The sequence below is a fragment of the Mobula hypostoma genome, chromosome 5, assembly GCF_963921235.1.
Source record: "Mobula hypostoma chromosome 5, sMobHyp1.1, whole genome shotgun sequence".
In the NCBI taxonomy this organism is placed as follows: Eukaryota; Metazoa; Chordata; class Chondrichthyes; order Myliobatiformes; family Myliobatidae; genus Mobula; species Mobula hypostoma.
Window position 1 is genome coordinate 85930126 of NC_086101.1, and position 17644 is coordinate 85947769.

A 17644-nucleotide genomic window follows, 5' to 3' on the forward strand; every position below is an offset into this window, starting at 1 on the left:
TGAAAAAAAGACTTATACTTTTGTGGAACCCCTTATATCCTTTAAAATGCTCCAAAGTAACAACCCAAAATAGACATCTGATATCTCCAATGGAATATGAAAATAATCAGTGGCAGTCTGCACTAGGGGAAGGAGTGCGCTCTCCAAAGAGCTGGATAAACAATCTCACCTCCAATTTCCTGAGAAGAGAGAATGCATTTGTTTTCTTTAAAAGTTCGAAGTTCGAAGTATATTTTATTATCAGAGTACATATATGTCACCACATACAACCCTGAGATTTATTTTCCTGCTTGCAATCTCAGCAAATCTATACAACAGTAACTATAACAGGATCAAAGATCAACCAGAGTGCAAAGGACATCAAGCTATGCAAACACAAATATAAACAAATAGCAACAAATAACGAGAACATGAAATAACAAGCTAAAGATTACTTAAAGTAGTTGTGGGAACATCTTAATGGATGGGCAAGAAAGTGTAATTATCCCCCTTTCATTCAAGAGCCTGATGGTTGAGGGATAGTAACAGTTCTTGAACCTGGTGGTGTGAGTCCTGAGGCTCTTGTGCCTTCTACTTGATGGCAGCAGCGAGAAAAGAGCATGGCCTGGGCTTTAATGAGGGTATGAATGATTTTTCTATTCAATTGTTTATAACAATAAGCAGGATTTTGAAAATGTTTTCCTGTCTCTTCTGGAAATTATCTTAAACAAAATAAAGATGATTGTGCCATAATTGTTGGCACATTGTAATCTTCATCCTGTTCTGAGTTTGCGGTTGTGGCCGCAATGTTTTCCAATGATTACATTCTTATGTAGGCACTGAAGTTTTGTGTACATTCCTGGTTGATCTACACTTGTAGACTGAACATCTTGAGTAAATACAGTCTAGACTCTCACAAAATTTTCTCTTCTCCATTTCCTCCTCCACCTCTCCTAACGTACTTTCCATCAGAATCAGAATCTGATACAGTATCTCTGTCTTATGTTGTGAAATTGTTAACTTTTTCGCAGCAGTACAATGCAATACATAATAACAGAGAGAAAAACTGTGAATAACAGTAGGTATATATATATTAAATAGTTAAATTAAATAAGTAGTGCAGTAAATAGAAATAAACAAAATAGTGAGGTAGTGGTCTTCTACTTTTTCCTATCAGATTCTACCATCTTCAGCCCTTTATCTCATCCACCTATCAGCTTCCCAGCTCTGTACTTCACCCTTCCTCCCCCCCAGTTTCACCTATTACCTAACACATACTTCTTCCTCTAAACTCATCTTTCTCTCCATTGCTGATGAAGTGTCTTGGTCCGTAATGTTTACTGTTTTCTACAGATGCTGCCTGGCCTGCCAAGTTCCTCCAGCATCTTGTGTGTGTTGCTTGGATTTCCAGCATCTGCAGATTTTCTCATCTCAGTGAGATAGTGGTCATAGGTTCAATTTCCATTCAGAAATCAGATGGCAGAGGGGAAGAAACTGTTCCTGAATCATTGAGTGTGTGCCTTCACGCTTCTGTACTTCATTCCTGATGGTAACAATGAGAAGAGGGCATGTCCAGGGTGATGGGGGACCTTAATGATGCCTTTTTGAGGCATCACCTCTTGAATATGTCTAGGATACTACGAAGGGTATTGTTGTGCTTTTCTATTCTTTCAGTCCTGCAGCAGTCCAAGTAAAATGTCTATAATTCAGCTGTATCTTGCGGCAACTGATTTGTCCAGAAGAATTTAAATTGGAACAACTACTTTAGCATCTGACATCACACTGCCTGCAGACTTGCACTTCAAAGGACTCTCTACTCAGCACCAATGCCTCAAACAATGACAACCGCAGCTAGTCAACATCAATCAGAAACTTCCATGTAAACCTTTGAGGTTCCCTTTCAATTGCGATGGTAGGGCAGCCTCCCTGTAGCTATGACTAAGAGAGACTATTATCTGTAGTGTGTTGAGTGGCAAAAATGGGTACACTGACATCAGGTTGAACACTGATTGATGCCACCCATGAGTTGCCTCTGTGGTTATTTTCTGTGGCAGGAGTTGTACCATAATGGTTTGTGCTAATACAATAGTGAATCTAGAAAAGAATATGCATTACAGTTCAGTATTTTGTACAGAGAGGGATCGTCTTCAGAAGCTTGCACACAGCAATAACAAGAATATTCCCATTAATCTGTTTTCCTTATTACACAGTCATGTAAAATCAATTATGCTTCTTTTCAATGAATTTGCCTTTTCAGCAATGTTAATTGTGCTCTTTTTGCTGTTAATATAACCAATCTGCCACATCCATAGCAATATAAAATTAAAGGAGATAAGGCTTAGACTTTTTTTTTACCCTAAAAGTAAAGGTAAGATTCAGTATCAAAGACACAAAATATATATAGATAAGTTAGCAGGTGATGGATGGTTTCATGAGCATCTGGTGCATATCACACATCCCAGTTATGCAATCACTGACGACAGGCAGACAATCTCTGAAGAGTATTGAAAATGACTGGGATCACCCATCTTCTAAAGATACTGCCCAGAAGAAGGAAATGGCAAGCACTTCCGTAGAAAAATTTGCCAAGAACAATCATGGTCATGGCACCATGATTGCCCATGTCATATGACACGGTACATAATAATGATGATGATGATGATGTGTCATTCATTTTTCCACTAATAGGTTTGATCCGAAATCATGCATGGGCCTCCCTTGAGAAATGAGCAGACCAAAGAAATCTGCTTTTCATCTCAATCATGAACCCCAGCAAGTGTAACATTGTTCCATTTCACGCCTGAGTGGCTGATTCATGTGTAAGGCTGTTTGGGATCATCGAGTGATGTACTACGGAAATGAGCCATTTAGTCCAACATGGATTCGTTTAGACAAATTTATTCAAATTACATTTTATTCTTCCCACAATTCTCATCAACTCCTCAAGATGGCAGTACTCATCTGTACTCTATGGAAAATTTATGGTGAGCTATTAACCTATCAATCGGCACGACTTTGAACCATGGGAAGAAATCGAAGCCCCCAGGGAAAACCTATTAGTTTATCACATGCAAAATGCCAGAGGAACTCTGCAGGTCGGGCAGCATCTATGGAAAAGAGTAAACAGTCGACATCTCAGACCCTTCTTCCGGACTGAAGCTATTAGTTTAATTTAACATCATGTTCAAGACAGATATCATGGGGCCGAAGGGCCTATTCCTGAGTTGTGCTGTTCTGGGTAAGGTCCCAGGGAAATCATGCAAACTCCACATAGAAAAACCAAATTCAGGACTAAACCTAGGTAGTTGAATCAGTAAAGCAGCAACTCTACGAGCTGTGCCACTGTCCAACAATTTCATCTGGATACTTGCCCTTTTCCTCCTTTCCCACAGGAGGCTGCTCAGTCACTCATACTTGCAATGATCTCAGTGTCAAGGTCTATAAGGCAAGCCTGTCACACCTCCTTCATGATGGTTACAATGGTAGTGTTGAATATCTGTAATGATGTGAGGATTTTCCTGTATGACTTCAGCATTTTTATTCTTCAGTGTTATGATACATAAAGAAAATTAGAAGTTCAAAGTAAATTTATTATCAAAGTACATATATGTGACCAACTACAACCCTTAGATTTATTTTCTTGTGAGCATACTCAATAAATATATAGAATAATAACTATTACCGAATCAATGAAAGACTGCACGAACTTGGGCATTCAACCACAGTGCAGAAGAAAACAAACTGAAAATACACAAAGAAAGAAATAATAATAATAAATAAATAAGCAATAAATATCGAGAACATGAGATGAAGCGTCCTTGAAACTGGGTCCATTGCTTGTGGAGCAAGTGCAGTTTCCTAAAGTTATCCCCTTTGTTTCAAGAGCCTGATGGTTGAGAGGTGTAGATGTCTCTGAAACTGGTGGTGTGAGTCCTCAGGCTCCTATAACTTCTTCCTGATCTAATCAGCAAGAAGAGAGTATGTCCTGGGTGGTGGGGCGAGGGGAGTTCACTGTTGATGGATGCTGTTTTGCTGCAAAAGTGTTTCATGTAGATGTGCTCAGTGGTGGGGAGGGCTTTACCTGTGATGGAGTGGGCCAAATCCATTACTTTTTGCAAGATTTTCCATTCAAGGGCATTGTTGTTTCCATCCCAGTCTGTGATGTAGCCTGTCAATATAGTCTCCACTAGACAAATATAAAAAAAACAAGTATCCTTTACCTGAAGTCACAGCCACAAAATGCATGTGTGTTGTACTTGGTGAATAGTAGTTTTTTTTCTCTCTACACATTGGGTGTTTGATGGTCTTTTTTATGAGTTCTTTTGGCTTTCTTTGTTTTTTAGCTGCCTATATGGAGACAAATCTCAAACCAAGGTTGTATAACATAAGCATACTTTGTTAACAAGTGTACTTAGAACTTTAAAACCCTTGGGACTATTGTTCATTAGGTAAGACATGACCCTCTGTGTAATTTTCATAAAGTGAGAGATGACTTGATCAGCTTTTAAACACATAAAATGGTTCCCAGGGCATTCATAAAGAAGAAACACCCATCTCAATAAAGATGCATAACAATAGGCTAAATAAAAGTCAAATAAAGAATTTAAGGAAAAACTTCATTTAGTGGGATTTTGCAAATAACAAGTTTACTATCAGAGTGAGATGCTTAAACCAGACAATATGGAAAGAAAAGTTGTGTAGCATGAGAGGAAGAAAGAGATGAAATTAAAAAAAAAATAACGTATGTGAAACAAATTAAAATGGCAGGAGGTTAACACTGAACATTTGCACCAAAGTGGAGCATTGTGATTTGATGCAGTAAACTATAGATAGCCATTTAATGACCTACATATGGTTATATCATAAATATAAATAACAAATTTAATAATGCTCCTGGTTAACATCTATGGGTACACAAGGTTAAAGCAGAGTTATAAAACTTATTGAAAGTTTAGGAAATCCTGAGTTACTGATTAAACTTGAAGTTTGTTTTTTGCTGATTTCAGTGAAATGTCACAGATCCAAGGAATTAATGAACCAGTTCCCATGAGGTGCATTTTGATGGTTTCCAAATCTCCAATGTATTCCAAATTTCATGAAACTCAACCCCCACCCCTAGTGGAAGGACAATATATACTACTTTAATAATGTTCAGCTGGAAGGGAAAGAATTGGAACAAAGGAGTCAACAATAACAAGCAGATTAACAGGCATGACCGAATGACAGCTAAATTGCATTACAAGGAGGATGTCAACCATCTATACAGCTGATAAAAGGTTCCCTTTTTTTCTCTCTCACCGCAGACACTGCCCATATGCTGTATATTTCTAGGTTTAACTTTTTTTGTTTTTAATTCAGATTTCCAGCATCTATACTACTTTGCTATGATTTTATGTAGTTCCTTTCATTTTGAAAACACATTCAGTCACTTTGACTGAGGTATGAAGAGAAAAACAAACATACACTACATCAAGCCATGGATACCCAAAAGCTGCATTAGAGGTGGGCTGAAAGGAGAATTTTAAAGGAAGAGACGGTACTACAGAGTCAGATATGATTAAGGAACAAATTCAAAAGAGTGTGACTAATGTTCAAGAGGTCATGCGCTGATGCCGTTCAAAGATAAAGGGCAGGAACAAGAATTGGGAATCTGAGCTGTTTAAAGGTCAAGGTGAATGCAGCGATTGTGGTCAGGACCAAAGGCATTGACTTCATCGTTTTGAATGTAGATTGTATTAAATGTTTAGTTGAAAAATATTACTTCTTATCCAACAATGGGTGTTGATGATGGCACAGTGGCTGTAGAGCTGTCTGTTAACAGAGAGCAACTGATGGCAGAGGTAAATGTGGAAGCAAATGAAGGTAGCCCATTGCAATTAGACATTTGAATTGTAGTAAGATAGCACACTTAACACTTAACTGTGTTGGAAGGACACAAAAAATTAGAGAACAAGATAAAGTACAGGGATTATTTTTGCGAATCTGAGATTGTTTAAGATCTGAAGGTAGGGTGGAATTTTGGAAGGTAAGATTGCGGTGTCAGGTATACTCATCTGGTACAAGTAGAAGATGACACACAATCAGAGAAACTCCAGTCGTGACTGTAATTTCCTTAATAATTCAAATTGAACAGCAACCGAACATTTCCAATCTCTTCAGCTTTAAGTCTGTGAGCTTCATAAATTGTGACAGCTGTTTTGCAACATCAGATGACATTCTGGTACCCATCTCATTACTTTTGTTACCAAGAGTAACGGCTAAATGAATTGGTAATTATCAAAGCTGCTTCCTAATCAATAACCAATAAGTTTATGTCTAATGGTATGTTTGTAGAATTCAGTTGACAATGAAACCTACTGAAGAATATCAAAAAGGCGACACTTCACCTATGAGTCTGTTGGAGTCATCCACTGTATCTGGTGCTCCCAGTGTGATCTTCTGTGCATCAGTGAGAGCCAACTAGTTTTCCGTGCAACTACACTCTGTCCATCAGAAAAAGAGGGATCTCCCTGTAGCCACCCATTTCAATTCCACCTCCCATTCCCATTCCCATTCCCATTCCCACATGTCAGTCCATGGCTTCTTCTACTTCCACAATGAGGCCACACTCAGGTTGGAGAAGTAACACCTTATATTCTGTCTGGGTAGCTTCCAACCTGAAGGCATGAACATCTATTTCTCAAACTTCCAATAATTGCCCCCCCCACTTCACCATTTGCCATTCTTGTTTCCCTCACTCACCTTATCTCCTGATCTCCTCTTCCCCCTGGCACATCCCTCTGGCAGTCCCTCTCCTTCCTTTTCTTCCATGTCTTCTATCCTGTCCTATCAGATTCTCCCTTCTCTAGTCCTTTATCTCTTTCACCAGTCAACTTCCCAGCTCTTTACTTCATCCCGTCCCCCCTCCTAGTTTTACCTATCACCTGCCACCTTCTACTTCTTCCTCCCTTCCCCCTACCTTCTTACTCTGACTTCTCCCCTTCCTTTTCAGTCCTGAAGAGGGATCTTTTCCCAAAATGTCGACTGTTTACTCTTTTCCATAGATGTTACCTGTCCTGCTGAGTTCCTCTAGAATTTTGTCTTTGTTGTTTTGGATTTGCAGCATCTGCAGATTTTTCTGTGTTTGTGAAGAATATTAAAGTCCAAATATTGGTAGCTGCTCAGGAATTGATTTGGTCAAGTAAGCAAACTTTGCTGAAATAATACATTCCAGGGCCTGTGGAAATAAAGCTGTTCCTTAGCTGACAGCACAGGTCACCTCTCCATAATAGCATGACTCCAGAGGTGAAACAGCTTAATCTGTCCTTCAATCTGAAACTCAAAAATTTATTCTCCAGCCACCAGCAAAACTTAGCATCGGTTGCTAATGAGCTATCATCGTTGGACACTGTCTATCCTTTCTGGCACCTGCCCACCCTTTCTACATGCATTCACCACCATCAGCCTCTCAGAGGGTTTGAAGACTGAATAATCTTCTTGGTGGTTGATCTAATAATCTTCTGTCAGCCTTGGCATCTCTCAACTAAGAATTGATTGCTTTATTCTAAATTGATTAACATTATAATGTTTAATTCTGTTTACCACAATGGCAACATTAGCACACTTCTGACATAGTTAAAAGCTCTGCTGCATTAAATAAAACCTTGACCTCAATTTTTCTGGCAAGGTATCTGACAATGAACAAAACCTCTGCAGTAAAATATAAGAAAAGCTGTGTGATCTAAATATATGTATGAGTAAATTCACTTTTTAAGGCAGGCTATTTTTCTGTGACCTGTTTTGAGTAAGCATGGAAATTCTAAAGACAAAGGTTAACTTTATTTGTCACATGTACATTACAACATTGAAACATAGAGTGAAATGCATTGTTTGCATCAAATCAAATCAGCAGGAATTGTGCTAGGGAGCCTGCACGTGTTGCCTTGCTTCAGCACCAATATAGCATGCCCACAACTTACCAACCATAGCAACCTTATCTCTCTGGAATGTGGGAGGAAACCAGAGCACCTGGAGGAAACTCACGTGGCATGGGGAGAATGTACAAGCTCCTTACAGGGAGTGGCAGGAATTGAAACCAATGGGTGATGACTGGTGCTATAAAGAGATGTGCTAACTGTCTTGCTATCATGTCGCCGCATTCTGTCAAGTTTGTTAAACAAGTCTAAAACTTATATTACTTACGTAAATACAGCAAACCAATAAATAGGAAATAGATGTAATTAAATCAAATTAAAATCACTATATAAGGGAGCTACATTTTTTAGTTTTTTTATAGTTACAGATTTAGGAGGAGTTGCAGCATAGCACATCTTTCAAATGTTTCTCAAATACATCTCTATATGATGGTATCTGACTCATGCAGTTTAAATTTTGTATGTTTATGTTCGAGCACTGCTGTCCCGATGTGAGGAGCAAGACTATTCCAGTTGCTTCTTCCTAGCAACACCTAGAGTTTCACACTAGGTGAAAATGTTAACTGTGCATTTGCTTGATGTGTGCATTTGGTTAGTTCAGTACTGTACCACTGGGTGGAGTGTCCCTCCATTGTGCAAAACTGACACCTTTTATTCACTGAGAAGCGTGCACATCTGAAGCTGTAATCTATATATTCATTGTCCTGGATAGAACTGGATGGTGTGAGAAATAAAATGCTGAATAGCTCTCAAGAAGGTATGGAGAGCGGGTGGGCAAGTATTCGGCTGTTAAAGGAAGTGTGGTTATTTTCAAAGTTCATTTGCCTTTCTCGGAGTATATATGAAAAGATTTTTTTTAAATGACTAGCCGGTTTATTCCAATGAATATAAATGTATTGTACAGAAATCAGATGTTATCAATAAAATATTTATCTCAGTTGTTTTGTACTTTTTGAAAAAAAACCCAAGACCTTCTAAATATTATTTACAGCAACACTATAAATTTACAGTGTGAAGAGCAGAGCAGAAGGCTAAGCTTAAGGAAAATACAGAATGCTGCTGGCTATGGTAATTGAGATCCATTTTAATAAGGAACAACTGGCTTGATTAGGGATTCTCTAGAGAATGATTGTGATGAAAAATAATGTTCGCCCGAGACAAAGACCAAGTTCTGCCACCGTACAGGCCAGTTATTTAGCGCAACATGACTTGCAGGCAATACAGTATTTATTTTGGGAACATATTAAATGCACAGTATGCAATGCAGCACTTCTTTGTGAAAAGAGCCAACAATAATAAAGGAAATAGTGATCTATATTGTCCTTAGTGTGTAACTATGCATTCCTTGTTTGCTGAACGTCTCACACCGGGCAGTGAATGTGAATGGTGTCGCTACAGAGTGGTTGTGTGGTAGATTCCATGATTAATCAGTGAAATTCCATCCTCTAGCATCACTCACTGCCCTCTTGTGATGTAAGACCAGACGTACACTGCATTGAAAAGTCAAGACACACACTGCACACATACACCTACAAATTCTGCTGAAAGCAGAGGAGGGAGATCGGCTCATTTAGCAGAAGAATTTCCTTTGACATTTCTAGATTACGCAGCTCGACACTGGTTCTCTGCTGACTTACTGAGTGTGCAGCGAGGCAGTCACAGCCTTCATTTGTCGCAATGTCTGAGTTTATTTTAGCTTTGGTAACAATATCAGGATTATTCCCTATCACCAAGGCTGTGTCAGTTCGAGTTGATAAAGGTAAGGATACTTTAATTACTGGATTGATATTAATAGAAGTCTCTAGAAAACTTGTACATTTTCACAAAATGTCATTTATGACTGTGTGAAGCATCGCTGTATTCTATCAGTCAGTGGAGCTTCTGTTATTGTGCTTAATTACTGCTCCTAGTAACCCTTGAGTGACTATCTTCTGAAAGGATGAGTATTGCGTTTCTAGCGTAAAAGCAGGCAGCATCTGGTAAGAAAAGAGTGTTCTGATATTCCTTAGCTGCAGGAACTGCTTTTGTGGAGAAGTTTTGTGCATTTGACTTTAAATCTGTGCTGCTGCCAACCCCCGAACCACTGAGCCCATCTTCCCACCTTACCCGATTGTTGACTTCCTTGCGTAATTTCCCCTAAATTTATCTTGATACTTAATCTTTCTATGTTGGGAATTAATATTCTTGCTGTTGCCTCTGCTGCTGAGCTGCCTTGATTATATGATTTGTGCCATGTACGGGGAGGGGAAGCATCAGCAGCCAAACTTACATTGTTTTCCACGTCATTGCATTTTTGTCTTCCTATGTGCTCTGCGAAAATGTGCCATGCAAGTGTTTGCATTAAATAAATCCAATAAGTAATTCCCGGACAACACAGACTGCTTTTAAAAGTTTAAGTCCGTGACTTTGCGTCACATCTTGCCTTTGGGTACGACATGCTAAGATACATCAACTCTTATTACACAACAACAGAAAAGAAAAGAATTTATGCGCTTCCTGCCATTTCCGCTATCACTCCAAACTATATGGTTCATGTTATGCACTCAGAAGAAGCCATCAAGAAGCATGCTCGTTCAGTTTGTGGTATCTAAAAAGAAAACAATCGTCTTCACTTTTACTGTGAAACATATAAATTACAAGTTTTGAAAAGTAATTGCTTTGCCTTTAACATATGCATTTGGTTATGCAAGATAAATTGCAGTTTGAATAAAGAGCATTCTCTGTGTTGAAACTTATGGGACGTCAGTTTCCGCATTTATGCTTTCAGAATTTTTCTTATGTTCATTTTTTAACTATTAACATTTTACAAAAAAAGAAAAAAACTTAACTGTAACTTCCTATCATTTTTAGTTTGGCTTTGAAAGAAGTGATTTGTGTTAAATACCAAAGCCTTCTGCTGTTGTCTCCAGAGGGAATATAGAGAGAAAAAGAAAATCAGTAGGAAATGCGTCAGTTTATTTACTTGATTTATATATTTACTACATTTTATCCACATATAGTACTGCATTTTCAAACCCAACCTCTGATGCTTTTTGGGGCTGGGTATAACATTGATTGCCTTTAACTCAGGATTTTAGTTTACATTAAATTTCTAAACAAAAATTACAAAAACAGCATTAAATTAAATGCCGCATTTACTGTGAGACATTGGAAATTCATTTAAAGCAGAGGTTTCCAACCATTTTTTATGCCATGGACCCCTACCATTAACCAAGGGGTTCATGGTCCCCAGGCTGGGAACCCCTGATTTAAGGATAAGAAAATGATGCCGAAATTATTTTAGCTAGCAAAAACCTTCCATTCATTCTGCTTCTGATATTTTGAAAGGTTATGCACTTTGAATTGCATGTACTAAAGTCAAATTCCTACGCGTTAACACTTTTTATGTAACAAAGTGAAGGATGATGTGAAAAAACTAATCTCAGTAAAATAAAAGAAAATTTAGTTATGAATAATGTTTCACAATGTTTGTGTGTATTTCAGTTGACATTTTCAAGTGTTCAAGTTGAAATAGGTATCCAACATAAAAGGAATTATGGATTTGTGAAACATAGATCTGTACCTTCAACTGAGAGCAAATTCATTATTCAGTCATTAATAATGATGATTATTGAAACTGAGGCTTACATTCTTTACTTCTATAGTTCTATCAGTCCCTGAGGCTGTCTTTGGAGTCAACAGTTGAGAAGCGTATTAAAGTGAGGAAAATGCTGTTGTGTGATTTGTTGTAATTTAAGAATCTTTAACTGGCTATTCTTTTAAAAAAATAAGTAATGTGGCTTGCAAGAGAAATCTAGTGTGCTTCACAGTTACAATGTAAGCATATTTTTAACAAATCATTTTTTATTCAGAAAATTTTATTTTCAAATAAATACTCAATTTGCAAGATATCAGGTTGATTTATTGTATTAGAATAATTCTTTCTGTTAAACTGTGATAAGCCTTAAGAAAGTTTTCAGAGAATACTGATTCTTCAAGAATCCCAAAATTCTCCAAGGCAGTTATAAAAACTTAGTTTTACAATACAGTTTTTAAAAATGCACAATGTTGACTTTGAATAAACATGTAAAGTGGATGATATCAAACTAGTTACACGTTACATATCCTGCATGATTTTCTTGCCTATTGGAGTAATGGAAAATATGCTTATATCTTTGGTACACCTTTACATCATTGACATTTTTCTTGTGCTGTAATGTATTCCTGAGATAGCTTTGCAGTATCCCTCATTGTTATTGAATTACTCAGTTCTGCATCTTATTTAAAATGTGCTTAGGTATAAAATTTCACAGACGAATATGATCAAATTAAGATATTCAATTGTATTGCTACCTAGATGTAAGTAGTTAAAGCCTGATCTTAAAGTATAGAGACAATTAGTAATTTTAAGAACCATTTTCAGAATCATGTGTAGATCACTTCTATAATGACATATTTGAATTTCACTTTAAGTCATTTTTAAATATTCTATAAAATGTCCAATGAACACCGCAGAGAGTAAGACATTGTTTTGTACATCTTCCATAAAGAGCCAACAGGAGGTGCAAGAGAGGAGAGAAAACTGATTGATGTAGCAGTTTCTCTTCCGTTCTTTTGATTGCAAGTAGAGAGATCTTCCTGCTACCAAGCATAAAATTGGAAATCAAATATGTGAGTTTCATAAAGGGATCTGTACAGGGTAAACAGTAATATTGTGCAACACTTGCAAATTATTGACAACATCCTTTCAAGTATGAACTCCCAAGACTGGAAAATAAAGGCTATTTTAAAAACTTCTATAGGATAAATAGACTAGCTGAAAAAAAATACACATATGGAACTGTGTGAGCTGAATGCACTGCAAAAGCTATTAAATTAATGTTATATTTGTTAAATTAATATAATTAAGAGAAATATTTATTGCAAATATTATAAAATGAGGGAGGTTTCATTGCCCAGGAAAGCCTACAAAGGTTTAAAGTGACGATTACCTATGAAAGAGTGGACAAACACTGTTTCTAGTGACCAACTGGCAAAGTTGGCCATCCTAACCTGGCAAGGTAAGCACTTGTTAGCAATGATGAACTGTCTGTTCTCATCCCTGGGTGGCATGCATTTACGGTTCAAAAATCTGAGAATGTCAGTCTGACAATAAATACCTCCACAGTGCTGTGATGCAATAGTCACATGTGGGCGAGCCAAAAATTCTCTGTCCTTGATACATCTTATAAAAAGTTAGTAAGCTGTCCTTAGCCACTTGTTAGATCCATCACATCATTAAACGCCCCGTCAATAGTCTTCACAGTCAGAAGCATTCAAACATACACAAATATTATTACAATCAACGTAATGATTGTTTTCAATAAAATAAAACTATTGAGCTCTTATAAATAATTAAGTAAATCAATGAAAATAAATATGAGTTTATTGCTTGTTCATTATAACTGTTCTCCATTGCAATAAAAATCCAAAGGTTTCATATCAGATTTCCCAGTATAAGTGTAGCGCAAGGAACTTGCAACCCCTTCGAATTCCTTGAGAAATCCTCCATGAAGCAAATGCCAACAGAAATAAGCCAATGAGTGTGGAACCTTCATGTTCAAACTGGAAGTCTGAACTTGTAACAAGTTACCAATATTGCATGATGCTGCAGGCACCTTACAGTAAGTTTTGGCCCTTCGATGGTTTGGTTCATTGTGAAAGCACTTTGCCAAATTTTAGGTTTAGTCCATAGAAATAATCGTAGTTAGGCTAGAGGCTGTTTCATCCTGTTTTCCATTACTGTGGACTCCGTACCACAGTTTAAATGAGATAGATTACAATTTACTATTGGCCTCAGGCAATTGATTCTACAATATACATTCACCATGGAGATTGTAACCTGTTGGAATAAACTGCCATCTAGTGTGGTAAACGCAGACTTGATTGAAAAACACAAATCAAAGAAAAAAATCTGAACTTGGAGAAAGTAAAAAACATCTGGACTTTGTCGAGGTAAATTGGCCAGGTCTCCGATGAATGATTACGTGACAGGTGGTGCCAATGTTTGCTGCATGGCTTTAGTCTTTCTTACTTAACTTGTAACTAAATCCAACAATTATTTCTGAAATTGTTAGCTTTTAGTACACTTGGTAATCTTTATATCATAATACATTTGATTTCAGTGGTTTCTGAAACAAAATGAGGTGATGTTGGTGTTGATGGCAAAGAGATTTTTTTCTGCTCTTGTGTACAGCATCTGTCATCTTCCTTTTTTCTGATGGTCTGATTTCCACCTGTCTGATTACTTATGAACTTCCTCCAGAGAGAATTAAAATCACCAGATCAACATTTGGATGGTCATGGTTACTTATTTTGATATTACCATGTTGTTCTGAACTGTGCTTAGTGATACAGGTTTGTAGATTTAGTCTAGTAACTGAGAGAGACAAGTATATTTCTTTGCTTAAATAAGTATACTGTCAGCTTGTGTGCTTTTGACATATTCTCGGTTCTGCAACATTTCCTGAATTCTCAAATAATTCCCATTACCACAAGGATATATTCAGAAAAAGTGATTAATTATATAGTCTATTTCCTAACTCCTTAACCTATTTGGAAGTTTGTTATTAAAATGCAAATTTAAAAAATGCCACTGATTGAATCAGTGACGCTAACCTGGTTTTAACAAGTCAGTGATATATCCAGTTTATATCCCATAAAAGCTTCTTCAAAACATACTTTTAGAATGACTTTTTATGTAGTTGCTTTACTAACAGTCACTGACTTTACAAAACACCATTGGATGTTTCCTTACATTACGTGCACTGTATAAATGTAAATTGTTATTTATTGTTATACATTACAAATGAGACTCCCTCTTGGAAGTCCTTCCTTGACTATAAAGTTGTTTAAAATGTCCTAAAGTCACAAAAAAGCATAACATAAATTCATGTCTTTCCTTTTTGTGAACTCTATCGTGTTCTTCAGTCTAACATAGACAACAGTGATCATAATCTATGTCAAAATTAAAAACTTATTAGTCACACTTGATTGTGTTCTATAGAACCTTACAGAAGTGATTTCCTTAACTTTCAACTAAGCCATTTTTCTTTTTTATCCCTTTTTTTGGGATATGAATATCACTGGCATCCTAAGTATTTATTATCCATTCCTAATTGTTTGTGTAAATACGTACTGTGATATCTCCTTGAGTTTCTGCAGGCACTAAATATACACCTATGCAGCTCTTCAGAGGAACACAAAGATTTAGAGGTGGCAGTACTGATGGAATTGCACATCCCATGAAGGGAAAGCTAGATGTGGCAGTATTTTCCTTCATTTGCTGCTCTCACTTTTCTTGGTGGTAATGATTGCAGGTTTGGGAGGTCCTACTGTATGTAACAAGAGGGATTGCAGTACATTAGAGACACAAAGGACCGGAGATCCATGAACCTGGAGCAATAAGTAAACTGCAGGAGGAACTCAGAGAGTCTGGCCTCTTACCTCTTCTCCTAACTTGCCTATCACCTCCCCCGATGCTCCTCCATGTTCCCTTTCTCCCATGGTCCAACCTCCTCTCCTGTCAGATTCTTTCTTCTCCAGGCCTTTACCTTTCCCACGCAACTAGTTCACCTATCACCTTCTAGCTTGTCCTCCTTCCACCTCCACCCCCCTTTTAATCTGACATCTTCCTCCTTCCTTTCCCATCCTGAAGAACAATGTCAGCTCAAAATGTTGACTGTTAATTTATTTCCTTAGATGCTGCCTGACCTGCTGAGTTCCTTTAACATTTTGTGTGTGTTGCTAGGGGAATGGACAGTCAGTACTTTGAGTCATTCCCTATCATCTGGACCTATGAACCAATCTAGATGAATGTTATGTTTAACTGCAGTATATTGCTCTCCAGCCATTGGTGCAGGAATATATGTTTAGGGTTATTTATTTGCCTCATCTTAGGGCATGTTGCCAAGACAACAAATAGCTCAGAATGCAGGTGTGTTGTATGCTGTAAATTTTCTATTCCAGAAGGTTAGAAGGTTAAATTAAAATGAACTCTTGCTGCATGGACTTTTCGGGAGAGAATGGTACATACCACCATGAAGGGCTTATTGACCTTCTTAGAAGTCATCTTTTCAGTTTCAGCTTGTTCATACTTCCACATGTGAGCAGCCCATAAACCAGTTGACAAGGACTGTATAAACATAGTATGTTCATGATTTTTTAATATCTTTTTTGCCATGCTATGATTGAGGCTTAGAAATTGGCAGAGTAGGGAGGTGGGGTGCAGTCATGTCTCTACCAAAGGAGGTGTCAAGTGCTCCTTTCCTCCACTAGGCTGCAGGTCACCCTTGGGCGAGGTGTAACACCAACATTGCCGCTGATCAGGGTCACATGAAGCTATGGAAGCAGGTGGTGGCTGATGGGAAGAACACCTGGTGCATATCACAAGTCCTGGTCATGCAACCACTGGCATCAGGCAGACAAACTTTGAAGAGTATTTATGATGGCTGGAGTTACTTGTCTTCTAAAGACACTGCCCAGAAGAAGGCAATGGCAAACTACTAGTGTGTAAAAGTTTGCCAAGAACAATCACGATCATGGAAAGAACACAATCGCCCATGTCACATAACATGGCACATAATGAACAACTGAGGGTGGTGTGTATTTGCCAGAAATCAGAAGTGGATTAGTTCAAGGATTATTTTGGTCAATAGTCAATTATTCCATATCATCTTTCATCAATTGGCACTCAACTTGTACGCAACCTTAAGAAAATACACATCATAGCACTTACTTCATTATTTTGCTCCTGTTGTTTTCATGCTGAATGTTATGCTTCATATCAGGTGATTCATTATGGGATACACCTCCATTAACCAAATAGATTATTTACTGAATATATTTTGCATACTAGATGTATTTCAATCAGTTTATTCCCTAGCATTAATATCAAAACATAAATTTATCCTAATACCAATAAGTCATTTTATAAGTTTCATGTGGGAAGTCTGCACTACTCATAATTACATTATTTGCTATTACTATAAATACTTACCTGCTGTGCAGAACTTAAATATTAAAAATATTCCAGCCATACCAAAAATGTTTGTTGAGCTCCAGTGTTTTAACTTCGCAATATAGATATATTTGCAATTAAACTAACATATTAAAGATTTTGGTTAAGCATTACCTTATAAGACCTGCATTTTAAGTCTTAAATAGCAGAAAAAAAATATACTTTAAAGTTTACAGATTTTAAGGAAGCATTGTGGTTATTAATGAGAATATTTCTTTCCCATTTTTTTGCAGTTAATCTACCATTTGGAATCATTCTCCAATGATGGCTAAAGATAGTGATCACACCATTACACTGAAAACCATTTATATAGCTTACCAAGACATTTCCCACAAGAATTGTTCAACACATAAAGAAACATTAGGTCAGATAATCAAACACTTGATCACAGAAATAAGTGTTCTTCAAGTGGATCACAAAGGAAACAAAATTGTGAAATGTCTGCATGGTGGCTTTTTATTCAGCTTGTGATAAGGCCCACCAGACATTAGGCAATTCTGCATTTGGTGTTTATTATGGTAGACTTGATCAAGAAGGTTAAAGTGAAGAAATGCTTTGAAGGCGATGACCACAATATAAAACAATCTATGAGAGAGAGGAGAGAGGAGAGAGGAGAGAGAGGAGAGAGGAGAGAGGAGAGAGAGGAGGGAGAAGAGAGAGAGAGGAGACAGAGAAGAGAGAGAGAGAAAGATTAGTGGGAAGCTCCAGGAGTGGG

The 17644-nt window shown here is 37.4% G+C and overlaps 1 protein-coding gene across 1 annotated transcript in view; it reads left to right on the forward strand.

Annotated features, from left to right (window-relative positions):
- Nucleotides 1–9435: 9435 nt before the first annotated feature.
- The window catches only part of LOC134346855 (low-density lipoprotein receptor-related protein 1-like), a 2119020-nt gene continuing 2110811 nt past the window's right edge, over nucleotides 9436–17644 (forward strand). Inside the window, exon 1 of the mRNA XM_063048628.1 lies at nucleotides 9436–9651. Within this exon, the coding sequence (XP_062904698.1) occupies nucleotides 9570–9651 (82 nt within the window). The 5' untranslated portion in view covers nucleotides 9436–9569. The remainder of the gene's footprint in view (nucleotides 9652–17644) is intronic.